Source organism: Alosa alosa, chromosome 11 (genome assembly GCF_017589495.1).
Source record: "Alosa alosa isolate M-15738 ecotype Scorff River chromosome 11, AALO_Geno_1.1, whole genome shotgun sequence".
NCBI classification, from domain to species: domain Eukaryota; kingdom Metazoa; phylum Chordata; class Actinopteri; order Clupeiformes; family Clupeidae; genus Alosa; species Alosa alosa.
This window is the reverse complement of record NC_063199.1, coordinates 7,800,899-7,819,087: the sequence shown is the minus strand read 5'-3', so window position 1 is coordinate 7,819,087 and position 18,189 is coordinate 7,800,899. Positions and strand designations below refer to the sequence as shown.

The 18,189-nt window shown below is 39.6% G+C and overlaps 1 protein-coding gene across 4 annotated transcripts; it reads left to right on the top strand.

Annotated features, from left to right (window-relative positions):
* The first annotated feature begins 4,104 nt into the window (after positions 1-4,104).
* LOC125303833 (small VCP interacting protein) lies at positions 4,105-16,527 on the top strand. Of its 4 annotated transcripts, none has more exons than XM_048257770.1 (5): positions 4,105-4,256; positions 4,756-4,819; positions 7,923-7,973; positions 14,029-14,145; positions 15,204-16,527. In XM_048257770.1, the coding sequence occupies exons 1-5, from the start codon at positions 4,234-4,236 to the stop codon at positions 15,216-15,218; spliced, it is 270 nt and encodes an 89-aa protein (XP_048113727.1). In that variant the 5' UTR covers positions 4,105-4,233; the 3' UTR covers positions 15,219-16,527. The 4 variants fall into 4 exon arrangements, with proteins under 4 accessions (XP_048113727.1, XP_048113726.1, XP_048113729.1 ...); XM_048257769.1 differs by lacking the exon at positions 15,204-16,527 and adding an exon at positions 9,828-9,883 and having other exon boundaries at positions 14,029-14,116; XM_048257772.1 differs by having other exon boundaries at positions 4,105-4,819.
* Positions 16,528-18,189: the final 1,662 nt, after the last annotated feature.

Below are 18,189 nucleotides of genomic sequence, written 5' to 3'. Positions count from 1 at the left end.
ACTAAAAGTTAGTCTCCGCAGACAAAAAACACACACACACACACACACACACACTTACAGGTGGCCTTGGGTGTTGGCATTTCTGTGGAAAAACGAACACAAAATCTGATAGGTAGGTTTATTCATGGATAACCTACCACGATGTCTAGGTCCCATGTCAGTAAATGTCTACATGCAGGCAGGGTGTGGTATGGGGTAATGCCCTGCATGCCTGTCTAACAATAATATGTAGGCCTATTGTCTTTCTGCGATGGGACAGTAATTGTGGAGACAAATAATATATTGCTTTAAGGCAAACTTTTCGGGAATGACGGCTACCTGTGGGAAATCATATGGAGGGCTACTCATTTGAAATAAACAGACCCCTATAGGGAGAATAATCCTCAGCGCTTATAGACACCATGACATAGAGTTGACTGACCGAAAAGCGCTTATTGACGTTTATTATATGGATGCCTCCTTCACAAATCCACAGTGAGTCAAGTTTTATGATCTGTATGAAGTATTAAATCACAAAAGTTAAAGGTCATCCAATGAAGCATCTCCCCATTGTGTTCTGTGTGATTGGTGTGAAGACAGACAAACAAGTGATTTGTGGATTCGGCAAGTACCCTACAAAAGGAGAGGGACCATATGGAGTGTTCACCTAGATAGATAGATAGATAGATAGATAGAGACTTTATTGATCCCCAGGGGAAATTCAAGGAGACACCTATGACATTGTCAAAAATATGTCTGTAGCTTGCCGCCTTGCTGTCATGTTCTCCGTGCCTTTTGACCGAAATGTGCATGAGAATACTATTTTTATCAAAATCAAGTTGTGATGCTACTTTGCTGAAAAAAATGTACTCAAGGAACAGCAATCTTTCAAGAGGGCGGCAGCAAATGGAGATTAGTTTTGAAGGTAAAGGTTACACCACCATCAAGGGAACCAAGACTCAGTTCTGGCGCAAACATGATACATGTTATCAGTAAGTAATATGAAGTGAAATAATGAACTGTACTTTCAGAATTTAAGAATTAATAGAAAAAAAGCTTAATTCAGTGATAATGTATGTTATTCAGTGTTAATATTAATTTGTTATTTTTCTCAAGATGAAAATGCTGTGGAGCCATGACCCTGTTTCTGTAAAGTCCATGTGCTTCATATGGTGTCAATTTAATGACTAATGTATAGAGAATCAAAACCCAGAATCTGAGAGCAAAAACTCTCTAAAAAACTAACCAAGACATAGCGTTCTGTAAACAAGAGCACTGTCATCTATGTCAAGATCTTATAAAAGTGTTTTTAAACACATCATATTTAAAACCGTATTTTAACATCATATTTTAAAATTTCGTTAAATTGTGTAAGTCATGTGTGTATGTGTGTGTGAGGGATGATACATGTCGATAGAAGATCACAGAGGTCACAAAATGCTCATTCAAGGATTCAAGGAAGCTTTATTGTCATTCCTACATTGTCATAGCCTGCAATCCAGACCCAAATCAAGAAAGATTTAGGGTTTGGCTATTGGTGCGTTCATGGCACCTGGGAATATCAGGGCCTGCCCTGTGATTACGTTGTTTTTCCCACTGCAAGTGTTCATGTGCTTTGTCGCAATGTGTGAACATGGATGCCACAACAAAGGTTAAAACATATGCTCACTAATCTTAAATAAACAACCATATTTGCTTAAGAATATGGTGTAAGACACTTGTGAAAGAAGGATATGCAGCTTTCAAGTAACAAAAACGGCACATTCCCAAGTTCACATTAAAACTTTTGTACATGAAAGGCCACATGGACTACAAACAAACTACAACGTGACGACAAGCCCTCAACTCGCCAACTCTGTTATGGTCCGTTCATGGCACCTGGCATTAGGGCTTTGGGTTTGAAACCAGAGGGTTGCCAGTTCGATCTCCAACCATGTAGGAAAAATGTGGGCGGGGGAAGTGGTTAAGCATTGCTCTCCCATGCCCACATCCAAGAGCCCTTGAGCAAGACACCTAACCCCTCACTGATCCTGCTGTAGCAGGCAGCTCAGTGCTCCGGGTTAGTGTGTGCTTCACCTCACTGTGTGTTTCACTAATTTACGGATAGGATAAATGCAGAGACCAAATTTCCCTCATGGAATCAAGAGTATCTATATACATCTATATGAACTGTTGGAAATGAAAGGCCACATGGACTACAAACAAACTACAACGTGACGACAAAAGTGAAGATGAGCCCCTAACTGGGCAACTCGTGTAGCAAAATCTAGCCCCAGTTTCCCATCTCTGATTCCAAGAAGTTAAGTTTTTTACTGGGAAAAGGTTTTTCCGACGCCCATGAACGCACGGTTAGCAAAATCTAGCCCCAGTGGCCGCCTCTTATGTTCCCGTTCCCGTAGCCCCAGTTGCCCGCCATTAAATCAGATTATTCCCACATGAAGTGACGTGAATGATGATGTTTTCACTGGGAAAAGGGTTTTTCCCGTGCCCATGAACGCACCTGACTGATTCCGGACTTCGACGTTGCAGTGCTGTTGTCATCTGTTTAGCTCGCCTCTGGCTCGCCTTGGTGCAGCTCAGCTCCAAGGGCATGGGTAATAATTGCCTGCATTACATGCATTAGTGATTGCCTGAGTGACTCGCTGAGCAAATTCATATTGTGCTCTCGCAAGAACTGTTACCCTGGATTTCCAGCAAATTTAATACTCAGGTCCCGGTTGATTAAACAAAGCAAAGCACACCACCCTCTCCAATAAATATAAATATTTAAAACTAAGTAAAACAAACAAAAATAGGTAAAACAAATATAAAGAAATAAAAAATATGGGTAAAACAAATGTAAAATAAACTCATGTGGCCTATACTACATCTCCCAGAATACCGTGTGCATGGGCTGGAGATTTATAAAAAATGTCATGGGTATAGATGATCAAAATAGGTATTTCTGCACAATTCAATGCATCTTAGACATGGTCCCTGAGGTCCATCATAGAAACTTTGAGAATTTGAACAGTTTAAAAATGAAAGTATGCATCAGGTTAGGTTTGAACCTTCTTGTCACTTTCACTTGACTTACCAAGTGTGCAGTCTGAGATAGTAGATATGAGGATGCGCCTGAAAAAAAACAAACATGAAGCTTAGGACAACCACAATATACAGGTATACATCATTCAACTGATTGGCCAGACAGGTGACGAGGGGAAGAAGAGGCCACAAAGTGCATCTGAACGGATGAGAAGTGGATACACTCTTGGAAGACAAATGTCAAGGGACCAGAGAGGTTTAATTTGTTTTTACATTTACAATCCTACGAGTGCCTGGAAATGGAAATGTTTCCTTCTCCTTGTAAATGAACAATTGCATAACAATGTTTGACTACCTGGCCAAGTTAGAGACAAGACACATTATGTCTCAGGCGGGTTTTGAACCTGGGTCTCCTGGGCTGCAGGTGAATGACTGTGAGAGTATATCACAATTAATGTATGCTGACTGTCAAAATTTCAATAATTGTTTACTTTTCTGAAATTTTGTTGTGCTGTGTATAAACTTTTTTTATGTTGGGGCCTTTAAGTTTGCATGATGCTGATGTTGGCCACTTAATCATCAGCGGCCACTTCCTTGTAATATTCAATGACTCAAAGAAGCAGATGAATGTAAATATTACAACGATGCAATAAGTTTGAGTCTAGGCTTCACTGATGTAAAACATTAATTATCATAGCACCACCTATAGGCGCAGTACCTCAGGTTTGGGGGTTTGAGCCAACGGGGGAGTTTCACATTCCTGGGTCTTACGGTTTTTGCTGCACAATCACTTTTGGCGGAGAAAAATAAGATAACCTATAAACCTATAATCAGCACAAAAACAATAGGGTTCCTGCAGCTGTTCTGCTTGGACCCCTATAAATAGTGTCAACCACCCAACAAAATATATGTTAAGTTTAAGTGCAACTAATATGCACTGATAATGGTACGAGCTTTTCTGTCATCATATTTAATTGTCACTATTTTAATGTCTTGAATGATTCTTCTGAAATGGATTTATTTATGGTATGATTCTATTTACTCCCTACCAACAGGCGGCACTGTCGAGGCTAGATAGTGGAAGGGGACGCCTAATGGTAAATAAATAACATAGGCGTTGTAGTAGGGAGTTTGCACTTCTCCATCAGGTAGCAAAGCTAGATTAATTTGCGGCTTTCTGACCAAGACAACTTTTATCTTCGCCAGAAATTTTCTGTTTAATATTCACAGATGCCGCGACGTGTAAATAAGAGGTTTGGGCCCGTGATTATGTAGGCTTAAGTAGGTACACGTTAGCTGCTTGCATTTGTTTAACTAGAAGCTAGCTGCTAGAGCTTTCCAGCTGGGTGGCTGGCTGACTGACTGGCTGGCTGGCTAGCTGGCTTGTTGAGAGGTGTAACGTTAACTTGAGGTCTTGAAAAATAGCAAGGCTACGTTGTCGCTAACTGGCGTTAATCAGCGTGAGTCTAAACACCCTAAAGTAGCGTTAAATATAAGTGTTGCTGTCCATGGATTTAAACATCGAAAGTTGTCAGTGCGAACTGGCTTTTCGTTTTTATTGAGCAATTAGTCAACATAGCGGTGGTGTTTCCCCGTGGCTTTTGCAGTAGCCTAGCTAGCTATTCAGTAGTTTGACGCTGTCAAACTAATTACCTAGCTGGTTGTCTATTTAGTTTCTTTGATAATAATTGATTTTAAAACGACCATTTGTGTTGTCATTGAAATATCCACTACATCTTCGGAATAACCAAGTATGGGAATGTGCCTTCCTTGTCTGGGTGGAGCTGCAGAGGACGTGGTGGATACGCCAGATCCAGTAAGTTCTGCAAGCCTTTCGGCATCTTAATGTTACGGTAGAGCATCCTAGCAGTCTTAAAACATACCGAATTGTTAATCTCTATTAAATCAGAATAAAGTTAGTCGAGACCAGCATTACATGATGAGATTTCTTACCTTTTAATACACCGGTTCGTAAAGCTTAGAGCGTTGTGAAGCTTTATTGTTTACATGACAACCCTTTTTCTTTCAAGCACCACGACTTGAATTACACCACGTCTGGTTTGCCAATGCAAGACGACGACCTATAAAAGTTATTTGATGTGGAAAGATTTGGCTTTGTACATGAGTGCTGCTTGTTCTGTAGGAAGATTTAACATATTTAACAGAGATCAGAGTAGTCCAATGGAGATGCTATTTCTATCCTTACGAAAAAGAACTATAGTAATACTATAAGAATTCTATGGTAGTGTAATACTTCTGTGATGTTCTGTAATACCTCTATAATATCCTTAGCCGCTATAGGGTCATTCCGTGTCAAATCACCCAGTGGCTGGCAGGTCACCCTCTCCCAAAAAATCTGAAAAAAATCACAGGTGTTTGTAGACCAAACCTATCCATAAATCTTAAATAGTATATCTGTATCACTAATGGTTCCAAAACTACAGCCCTTTGAAGTTTCAAGTCATTTTAAGCATCGTGGTGAACAATCCTTTTTGTTCAACTTCCAACATTATTGGCTCTTTTGGTATTTCACACACATTAGTGAAACTATGTGAATAGAAGTACATTTTCCTGTTGAATTAAACAATCCAATCAAATCAGGTGTATCTTGTGTAATTCCCCCTCTGCAAAGCTCTGAAAATGGCTATAAAATCATTATGTGAAAAAACATCACCACCTTTGAGGGCTTGTCATTCAAAAAGTATGTGACACAAATTCATCAGATTTTTTCCCCACTCATGTATGGATTATAAGGTCATGTCCATGCATTAACTTTGGTTGTTAACATTATCATATTGTCAGAGCATTTTTATTACATTGGGCTTGATTTTCAAAAAGCCCGTTTTCATCTTCTCATTTCACCATGTGGACAGTTAACAGGATTTTTTAAACAAAATTTATCATTGTTATGTGAGGATCATTCTTCAAAATTTGGGCTTGTTGAGATAAGATTTTTTACAAATATTGTCTATAAATCCACTGAATTTGTACTTTATCTGCAGTACCACTTTGCACCACATGTGGTGCTCTTTTAATGCAATGGAAGTCAATGGAAGAGTCACTTGTTTGCGGCACATATCCAATCTAAACACACAGTTTATGGTTCATATGGTTCAAGTAAAAAGGGGTTTCTAAAATTCAGTGCATTGTCAGATGCAGAAAAAATTAATACTAAAGATTTATCATCTTTTTACAAATGCCTACAAATGAATTTTAGAAACCCATTGTTTCTTGAATATGTTCCAACTTCTTTCCCAGATCACATGGAGACAAAGCACTGATCTCCATCTTGATGCTCTTTGTCTATGTATCACAGAGGACTGCATCCCAAGCATATGACGATGAATATAGACTTTGCCTAACCAGCTGGCTAGAAATTATTAAAGTGCTCACATAGGCACTAATAGGTTGAAGCTGGTGTAGAAAACTCATTACAAAGATGGTAATTATGCTAAATCCTCTTGCTGCATGTATGATGACCAGTCAGTCTTATGTGTGTATAATTTACTTGATCAGTTTATTTTCTCTAAATAAGATTTATGTATGAGTAGTATGTTGTTCATGTTGCAATAATTATTTGGACCAATTCAACTATGAACCATAAACTGTGTGTTTAGATTGGATATGTGCAGCAAACAAGGGACTCTCTTACTCTTCCATTGACTTCCATTGTATTAAAAGAGCACCACATGTGGTGCAAAGTGGTACTGCAGATCCAATACAAATTCAGTGGATTTATAGACAATATTTAAAAAAAATCTTATCTCAATGAAGAAACTCAGCAACAAGCCCAACTTTTGGGCAGATGATCCTCACATACAGAATGATATATGGTAAAATGTAAAAAAAATCCTGTTAACTGTCCACGTGGTGAAATGAGAAGATGAAAACGGGCTTTTTGAAAATCAAGCCCAATTATAAAAAAATGCTCTGAAAATATTAAAATTATAACAACCAAAGTTCATGCATGGACAGGACCTTATAATACATACATGAGTAGGGAAAAAATCTGATGAATTTGTGTCACATAATTTTTGAATGAGAAGCCCTCAAAGGTGATGATATCTTTTCACATTATGAATTTATTGCCATTTTCAGAGCTTTCCAGAGGGGAAAGTACACAAGATACGTCTGATCCGATTGGATTTTTTAATTCAACAGGAAAATGTACTTCTTTTCACATAGTTTCACTAATGTGTGTGAAATACCAAAAGAGCTAATAATGCTGGAAGTTGAACAAAAAGGATTGTTCACCACAATGCTTAAAATGACTTGAAGTTTCAAAGGGCTGTAGTTTTGCAACGATTAGTTATACATATATACTATTTAAGATCTATGCATGGATTTGGTCTACAAACACCTGTGATTTTTTTCAGATTTTTTCGGAGAGGGTCACCTGCCAAATTGCGCTGAAATTGGGTGATTTCACACGGAATGACCCTATAGTGTTTCTATCTATGGTAGTCTTAGTAGTACTTCTATAGTATGTCCGAGCATTTTATTATAGTAATCTCATAGGAATACTATATGTATGCCTATAGTATTCCTATGAGATTACTATAATATTTTATTCCAAAATACAAGATTACTATAGTTCTTTGTCATAAGGGTAATCTATAATCTTTAGTCATCTGCAAGCAGAGCACAGAGTCAGTTATTGTACCACAAACAGGGTGTATTCGACTATCCATGTTGGCTTAATATTTAGCTGAAAGTGCTTTCTCCTGAGCTGATGATCCCTTAGATAAACATTTGCTTTCACTTGATTGCTTTACCTGTCAATGGGTGATATTTTTATGACATGCTTTTGCTGTACAAAGCCATAGCCTAGTAATTGGTGGTTTATTTGGTGGTTGTTTACCATTTGTTTTTGTGTGTGTGTGTGTGTGTGTGTGTGTGTGTGTGTGTTTATTTCACAGGAAACTAGAAGACGTCAGCTAGCAGAAGCGGCAGAGAAAAGACAGAAAGAGGTACGTGGACGCCAGCATCACATGTGGCCATCTCCAGCTCTCCTGTCAGCAGTCTGCCAGCTGGTGCTGTCCCTCACAGGCCGATGTTGCTCTGCTAACGCTAGGCTAGCTCTCACTTTCTCTGTGTGTCTCACCAAGCAAGGCGTGTGATTGATTCTCAGTCCAATAGTCATCTAACCCAGGGGCAGTTGTACTGCTTTTTCTCTGTAAAAGTTGTCATTTATCTCACAAATGTAGTGGTGTATGGTATGATTTACTTAAAAGCAGGAAATAATTTAAATGGGGTCAAAACGATCTATTATTCTTATTCCTTGGTTTGTCTTATTTGTTGCTCTGTCTTTAGGAATATATACACTCACAAACTTCTCATAGTCTTCTACAGGTGCTCCTGTAAGTCTACCAAAACATCTCTCTCTCTCTCTCTCTCTCTCTCTCTCTCTCTCTCTCTCTCTCTCTCTCTCTCTCTCTCTCTCTGTCTCTCTGACAATGTACTATTTAATGTTCAAACTCCACATTTCAATACTACACAGTTCAGTCTTTTCAGTTATTTTATTCATTTTCTAACCCATACAATGTGTTTCCAAAACAAATCTCATATTTTTGTTTACAGTGTCTTTAAGGAACTGGTTGTAGATTGTATGTCTGTTTTAGATAAGAAAAAGGCATTGCACCTGAGAATGGGCTCGATCTTCACATGTTTCACAGTGAATGACTTTAAAGGGGTGGTTCAGGATTTTGGACATAGGACCTCATTTCCAAGTAAGCAAGTGTGATATTTATCAGTGGAGACCGTTTTCAGCACGTTTCATCCAGTCTTTCTAATTGCAGAGTTCGCAGGTGCTAGGCTAGCTCAAGTCAACGGTATGTGCTAGCCTGCCACTAAAGACAGTCTTACCCACTCCAAAGTACACCTGAGGCAAATAAATTATAACGCCAGACTATCGATGTAAATGTCTGTATTGACAGTTATTTCTAACGTTATTCTATCCTTGCATTTCAACGATCGCATTACATTTTGAGGGACTAGTTTAGCTTTAGGGAATTATACTTGCTCGGTTAGTAGTACTGCGCCGAAAAGTAAACAGTAAAGCACTCCAATGGGGATACCTAGTAGTAGCCTTGGTAATATCAGTCCGCCGCTGAGTTGCAAAATGACTACTAACAACTTTAGGGACCAAAGTATAACTATTGCAACGCGATGCAAGGGTAGTTGTATTTCTTTTCTACTTCTTTTTCTACTTTCTTTTCACTATTCTATCAACACAGACATTTACATCGATTGTCTGGAATTTGCCTCAGGTGTACTTTGGAGTGGGTAAGACTGTCTTTAGTGGCAGGCTAGCACATACCGTTGACTTGCGCTTAGCCTAGCACCTGCTTAACTCTGCAATTAGAAGGACTGGATGAAACGTGCTGAAAACGGTCTCCACTGATAAATATCACACTTGCTTACTTGGAAATAAGGTCTTATGTCCAAAATCCTGAACCACCCCTTTAAGGCCCCTGACCTTGTCTGGGGTTTAAGCTCCATGTCTGAATGGCTCTCTGCTCTCTGACTTCTGCTACTTCTGGCCTGATGTGACCCTGTCAGCTACCTTGGACATGCCACTTGCACGTGCTGAATAACCCCCAGATTCCCCACTCCAAAAATCAGTCACAACCGCAGCCCCCCAGCCTGCCCTTCTCTTCTACTGCTGTGCTTGTTTTCTACTTCCGAGGCAACTCAATTTTTTGTCTCCCTTTCTCTGCCTTGCCTCAGTCTCTTCTGTCTTATGAATAAAGACATCTAAGCCCCGAGCCTCTCGGAGCCTCTGTACAATTCTGGCAGCTTCTTTTATCACCTCTGTGCCACAGAGATACTTCCTACAGCGACTTCGCCGAGCGCGCCACCGAGCCGCCCACACTGCCGCGTAAGTAGTTTGGATGGACGCGGCCATTTCTCCCCCAACCGGGCAACCTCTCTGACCTGGCTGATCCTTTCTTCTCCCTACACCTCACAGCACCCCCTACAGGCTGGGTTGTGCACATAAAGCGGTCACAAATGGGGCTTCTTCTTCTTCTTGCGCTTCCACAGGTGGAGGTGTGGAGTGTGGCATCAGGAGTCATTGTCAAATCTATTATGGTTGTGATGCTCCATCCAGTCATTGTGATGTGTCCCTGAGACTGCGCTGTTGATCACAGTGGGACGTCAGCCACGTCCTTTTCACTGCTGTGAATTATTTCACATTCACCAGTTCCTCTGCTTACTTCCTCTTCGCTGAGGTTGTAGCTTCCTGTGCCCAGGAGTCAGTTGGTGTAAGGCCTCATGTTCGCACAGACACCACACAGTGTCCCTGCTTCACTGAATGCTCTGAGCCATGTTCCCAGCCATGTCCATATTCACCACACATACTCATGCCCCCACTGCCTTGACAGCCTAATGGAGTTTGAGGGTGATCTCGGTTAATGGCCATGTGAGCTTCAGTTGCTCTCCACATCCCTGCTGCTGTGAACACCCTGTGGCTCAACATAATGGCTGCATCAGTGGGCGACCTGGGTTTGATCCACATGAAACAAAGTTGCTCTCTGTATTACATCTGTACACTGTAAAGGCTTGGTGTGTGTGTGTGTGTGTGTGTGTGTGTGTGTGTGTGTGTGTGTGTGTGTGTGTGTGTGTGTTTGTGTTTGCTGGCTACATGGTATTAAGATGCCGCTCTGCTTTGCACATGAGCACTGCATACCCAGCATGCCTTTGAAGCACGAGATATGCAGCTGAAAAATCCCTCTCTCTCTCTCTCTCTCTCTCTCTCTCTCTCTCTCTCTCTCTCTCTCATCTCATTCATTCTCTCTCTCTCTCTCTCTCTGTGTGTGCTTGACACAGAGAGGGTAAAATAATAAGGCTTTTTGTACATGTGAGAAACATAAGAGAATAATATCTTCATAAGCCATAATAGAGACAGTCAGAGTTTTGCCTTTTGAGATTTTTGAGATAATTAGGCCATGCTTCATTCCATGCACTTAAAACCTTAATGGTCCTGGACTGAAGACTTCCTGAAAGATTGCCCACTGTTGCATCCAGTGTTGTTAAGACTTTTAAGCCCCATACCACCAATGACCTCCAGTGTGTATGTTTGAGTATCTGATGTCAGCTGATGAGGACGTGGTTTGAAACTACTTACATAGGACCGCCAAAGCCAGATGGCAGACACTATAAAACACAAAGTGCCCATGTGTTTATAACTCAAATAGTTGCTGAGCCACATGTTTTCATTTGAGGTAATCTTCTGTATTGGATAGGTGGTGAGATGCTACGGTTCAAAGCTGATGCTTCCTTAGCAAGTGTAGAGTTAGTTTATGTTTGGACAGGCAGAGAAGGTGACTTGTTTCAGATTTGTTTGGAGAGCTGTTTACAATAGCAGTACATTGTATTTTGAGTGAACCTTTCAAGGATACTTCAGGAGAAAGGGATTAAGGGTACACATAAAAAAAATAAACACATAAATCAAACTCAGAATCTGAGCATTGCATCGCAAGGTCAGATTATTAAGGTAACCAAAGTGCATCACAGTGAACAATAACACACAGAAACATGAAGGAACAAAGTAGAAAAAACAAGCACAAGGACTGAAGCCCCATATTAGGATTGAGATAGAGGAGAGAGGAATGGGCGATGAGACGGCGTATACAGCGTACAGAGTTCAATATGCTGTCTGAATAATTCATCTGAGTTGATGAGACTGAGGGCTGAGGGCCTTTGGCAAAGAATCCCAGAGCTGTGGTGTGCAGTGACTGAAAGCCGTGATACGTGATAGGCTGACGGCCATTGCTTGATTGGCTGGCTGGGTGCTTAGTTGGATTATTCATTTACTTATTGATTTGGAGTACACACTGTCTCTGTGAAGTGATTTAGAAATAAGGGGTTACACTTTACTTGACAGTATCAACATAAGAGTGACATGACACTGTCATGAACGAGTCATAAACAAGTCATAAATGTTTATGACATAACACTTCTGTTATTAAGTGACATTCGTTTTTTGTCATAACAAATTAGGGTTAGGGTTCATGTGTCATGTGTTCATGACAGTCTCATGTCACTCTTATGTCGATACTGTGTTACCAAATAAGGCATCATTCATGTCCTATATGCATCCTATTGCCACTGAACTTTTTATTTTACTTCTTGACTCCTTGTGTGTTTGTATGCTATATTGTTTTGTTGGAGAGTGTGAAGTTATTCACAATTATTGTAGTATGCTGCTCAGTTAGTATGAAAAAATCCAGATAATCATGGACTACGACTAAGATTTAGTGACCTTGATCTGATCTACCTTGTATGAAAATTTGAAGATGTACTTTCTCATTTTTTTATTGACTGGACACACACGGACAGACAGTTAGACCCAATTACAATACCCTCTTCCCCCTACTGGTGGAGGGTATTAAGCTAAATTAATCTCGTGTATGGTTATCCAGTGACAGTGTCTTCGTTCTTACTCAGAACTGTGACATTTGATTTAATCATGAATCTTTATGAGCAAAGTCAGCAATATTGGCATGCATGGATCGAGAGCCAGGAGCTGACATGTCTTGTTAGGTTTTTATAAAGTACCTTGCTACTGTACATGTGTATTGCACATCAGTGTAGTGATTAGCTTAGCCCAAAGGTGTGTTCTGCATGTGATGCCTCTGAGGTTGTGCAAGAGCCCACACTCAGAGCTGCAGCAGAGACCTTTAGTCCAGCAGGAGATCGGAGTTCCCATGCACTCGCTTGTTATTGTTTTGTAACCTGTTTTTTAGTCTCCTCATGGAGTCTAGTTTTAAGTTTCTGATGTTGCCAAGATTCACTAATACTCCATAGCGATCGTTTGTCAGACTATTGGAATTGATGCCCATACAAGTATCAATAAACTTTAGATTTTCATAATAGTCCAGACGAAAATTATTTTCACAATCAGGGTAAATAAGCACTTGACATTTTCCGCATAAATGCCTGTGTACCTCAGAATAAGGTTTATGTTGAATAACTGTATGTTGTTATTAATGACTAGACTTAGGTGCTAAAATACCATTTGTTGGCATAAAACACATCTTTCAGTAATTTTCATCCTCAAATTGATGTTTAATTTTAGAAGTACACCAGTTTAACACATCATATTAACAGTGTCACTGTGGGTAGAAAACTAGACCACACTAGGACATTCTGTGATTATGAAATGTTACAATTGTGATGCCGAAGAAAGAAGAAATTATCACAATAGGCTTTGTGCACTAGCGCAGTGACAAACTTCTTTCTTAAAGTTTCTTAAAACTGTGGGCGGCTCTAAGGAGCACTGCTGTGTGCCATTTTGTTTGGCTTCAAGTCGATGTAACAGCGATTTGAGCTTCCACCTTTTTCCTAAAAATGCCAACCTTCATGCAGAGAGGGCAGGATTTTCTGTGACCGCACACGTTTTGGTACAACTGAAGATTGGATAAATAAACGTACAGAAGGCCTTGTAAAACAAAGTGCTTACCCTGATTTTGAAACTACACACTTCTTAATGAAAGCATGAAACTTGCTGCAATTTTACACTTTGGGGCCCCAAATGTTTCCAAAAATGAAGCCATTACAAAAGCATCGTCACTGCCATGATGACCATTTTATTCTCCGTCATAACTGAATAATGCATTTTGCTAGTGTTTTGTAGCTGATTAGAGCTCATCTCAGGTCGACAGTTCTGTATAATAATTTTTTTATTCTAATATTTGAGATTCTAGATTTTTTGATTTCCATTAGCAGTAACCAGTAATCATGAATATTAGAATAATCAAGATTAAAACTAAAAAAAGGCTTGAAGTATTTCATTTTATGCATATTGAATCTAGTGAACTGAACTGAATTGAAATTTTAGTTTTTGAAATAAATTACGGGGAAGTTTTTTTGAGATGCACCTGTATCTCCTGAACCAAATGTGATGGAAAATAATAGGTGACGTCCATCCCTGTATTTCATGGTCAAGGATTATAGTGACCATATTCAGATACCTTATACACCCTCTTAATTTTAGTTACAACACATCTTATGGTTCCGCAGACCTCCAACCGAGGAGTCAAGAACCCGGAAGCACTTGAGAGGAAAAAGAGGAAACAAGAAGAGATGGAGAAGCAGACCGTGATGGGCACGTCTCCGTCAGGGGGAGGGGGGCTCAAGGTAAGCATTCGTCTTCCTCCTGTTCCTAACCATCATTATCGTCATCGTCCAACTCATTTATTGAGCTGTTTGTTTCTCTACCTCACCTGAAGGCACACTAAATATAAATCATAAACTCACCAATCAACAAATGAGCACTTATTGTAGTCATAGTACTGTAGTTATAGATTGTTTGTAGAGTTGATGCATGATGTTATATTTTTTTAAGATAATATCTTTTGAAAATTTTGGAAGCCCGTTTGCACCACAAAAAAAAAAAATCTGATCTATGATATCTCATTATTGTGAGATACTATCTCGTTATTCTGACATAGTATCTCATTATTGTGAGATAGTATGCTTTGTATGCTTCAAGCCATATTATTTTTCGCGAGAAGCCATCTATGCAGCCACTGATGCAGACGCCGTACGGCTTCAGTTTATCGTATCCGTCTATATGCCACACATAATTCGGCCCACGACTGACATACACACGGCGTCTCAAGCGGTGTCTTGCTCGCAAATCTACGCCACCACCATCCATTAGTCTTAACAACAGACGGACAGTTTCTCGGTCCGTAATTATGCCAGCCATCCAGCACTTCTGGTGCATCCATCTACCAGCCATGCAATTGACCCAAAGTCTGGAGTTGCTGATGGATAAACTCTGCAACTTTAGCAACATCAGTTTTATTGCGCCGACGCCAGAGGTGCTTTCTTTGCAAGGTTCTCTGTAAAGTGCGGAGGCTTATTTCAATATTATGCTCTTCATGTAAAAGCGTTTGTATCTCAGTGTTTGTAAAACCACGTCGAAAATAATTTTCAATGATCGAATCCATCTTGAATGACCACGGAAATATAAGGGGCAAAGCATTTCCTATTTAATCATAGCGAAATATATCAGAATAACGAGATATACTATCTCACAATAACAAGATAAAATCTCACAATAATGAGAGAGTACGTCAGAATAATGACATAGTATCTCACAATAATGAGATATAATAGATCAGAATTTTTTTTATGTGGCGCAAACGGGCTTCCATAGAAAATAATACTAACTTGACACTGTTTTTTAGTGGCAGATGGGCTGATCTGAAGACACCTCTTGTGGTTTAAGGACATTGGACATCGCATCGGCCAATACAAACAGTGTGGCAGTCAACTTGAGGGTGTTTTTTTTTTTTTTCCTTTTTTGTTTGTTTTTGGTTAAAATTTTCATACATAAGCTAGTCAGAGCAGTTGCATCTAAAACTAGCCAAGCTGGAAGTGTGATTACTCGCCATAGCCTCTTGATTGGCTGAAGTGCATTAGTGGGCAGACCCTGTCTATATTGCCAAGGTGTACCAGCCAATGAGGTGCTAGAGCAACTGACTGCTAACAGTGAGTAGCAGGTTGCAAAAAGCTCTGCCAGGTGAAGAAACATTGCTACACATAACTACTGTTTATCGCAATGCAGCTCTCTCACACACAAACACATGCTCAAACAATCTCCTTGAAAGGTTGTGCAATGGTGCTTCTGTCACATCACATTGGTTTGAATGCTTATGTGCTTGTGTGATAATTTATATAGATATGTATTTCCTGAGAGTTCATGGCTCTTTCGAGTGATTTAGCATGATTGGAAGTCACCTATACCACAGATATGTAAGAAAACACTTTTATGACAAGCCCAAGATTGTTGGAGGATCATTGTTGGTTGGTGTCAGACCAGTTTTGCTGAGATTTTTTGATTGTCTTTCATGTTTAATTATTCCTCAGTGCAATGTAAGTTATTTTGCCTCGAGTTTGAAAGGTAGGGCATGTTTGTTTGTTTGCATCATAGTTTGATGTTATTTAATAGAAGGCATTGGATAAAATGAAAGGTTTTCACCATTGAGAAATGTTTGTTGTACACATTCATTATGTTCACTTTTCACCATTTACCATTTACTAATACAATTCACTTTTTGACTAGTGAAGTCATGTTTAACAGGTTGAAATGAAGATGCCTCATACTGCATATTTCTATTTACTCATGTGTGGCAGTGTGCTTTTCTTTCACAAAACGGCAGCATTTTGGTCATCTATCCAAATGCCTTACTGTATTTCAGGATGGACCTAACCTTAGGTTCAGAATGGATTAAAAACCTTTGACCAGTAAGTGCAGCTTGTAGCTGTAGGTGTGTCCGATGTCATTTGGACATTTGAAGGAGGAGAGGGGGCATTAACACTGGTGCCCCCTTTCTAATCACTAACCTTAACACTATCTGTGCTTCTGAAACACAGCAGGAACTCGTGTAAAAGATGGGTGTCAATACTGAAGAATGCTTCTTAACTTTGAAATTAATTTCTATTTGAACCCTGTCTGTTTGCCTTGCTTCTCCATTTGCATTTGCAGAATTAAATTTCTATTTTAATGTGGCATGGACTCTTTTTTTTTTTTTTTTTTTTTTCTTCTCTTGAATTGGAATGCAAATTTCAGTCAGACCTGATGACCGGGCTCATAGTTCAGGCCTGGCTGGGTTTTACATCAAATGTTTGGTATCTGATTGAGGAGAAATTTAATTTCAGGGTTAATCTGATATTCATCATGGCAAATGATTGTTGCACTTATTTGTATGATTGTTTGCATTTTGTTTAACTCAATTTTGGCATGATAAATAGGAACGATCCCAGTTTTGTATATTTACTCTTTTGATCCTGTGAGGGAAATTTGGTCTCTTTGCATTTATCCCAATCCGTGAATTAGTGAAACACACTCGGCACACAGTGAGGTGAAGCGCGCGCACACACACTAATCCTGGCGCAGTGAGCTGCCTGCAACAACGGCGGTGCTCGGGGAGCAATGAGGGGATCGGTGCCTTGCTCAAGGGGACTTCAGCCGTGCCTACTGGTTGGGGTTCGAACCGGCAACCCTCCGGTTACAAGTCCGAAGCGCTGACCAGTAGGCCACGGCTGCCCCTCTTGTCATGTGTAGCCCAAGAGATTTTACACCAAATGTCATATTCCTGCTTCTTGCCAGGCTTTTCCTGAACATAAGTTATTTAGTCTCTAATCACATACGGGTTAAAACCTGAAAATAGATAATTCTATAATGGCTTCGAACATTTCCTGTGCCTGATAACTTCAGGCACAGGAATTGTGCTTGCTTTAAGTGATATTTTCTGTTTAGAATTTTATTTCAGTGTCCTCTCACTGTTGAACTGAATCAAAATGGATCTGTTATCACTCAAAAGGTGCCAATGTTTATTTAGGTGAAAATGAATGTAATGTAGGCCTACCTTAAGGCTAAAGACGTTTAGCGTGTTTTATGTGTTGTCTTTATTTTCATCTGAGTGAACATGTATCTATGATCTGATGGATCAAATCACTGCATCACAAAACACATGCTAATGTAGTCAAACACAAAATAATGTTTTTGCTTTTCTGAAGTGTGATGTTTTACTAGCCATAAAAAAAAATATTGTTTGAATAGAGATGCATGTTGTTACTATTAATGATGCTTAATAACACCTATGAATAGTAAAAGTGGAAATTAAGCCATTAGGAAATAAGATCCTTTTAAGATCCAGTAAATGTAACAGTCAATTAGTCAGTTAAATGTAACATAGGTAGTAATCTGTAAAAAGACTACAGAAGGAGGAAACATGGAAATACCTCTGCCTGCCTGTAGAGGTCAATGGTGCTCTTTGCTATGGCTGTTGGAGATGTCGGGCATTGGGGATTTCCAATCTGTAATAGGATCCCCTTTAGTACAAAATGACTGCATCAGTGTGATGTAAAATGCTGAATCTTTTGGTACAATAAGTTGACACACAGACATAGATCACAATCTGTTTCATGGTCATACCCAGAATATCACAAAAAACAGTAGGCCTACCATGAGCGAGGTAGTGGGCCACTGCTTTCCACTGTGGGCCTATTGCTAGGACAGACCGTACTGAACAACTCAGCTAATGAGAGATGGGATCTGATAGGCTTTTAGAAAATGAAGCTTTGCTTTCTAGCACCTTAGCATAAACTTTCTATCTATCATGACACAACATGAACAATTATAACAGACACGTGAATTAATGACTGAGA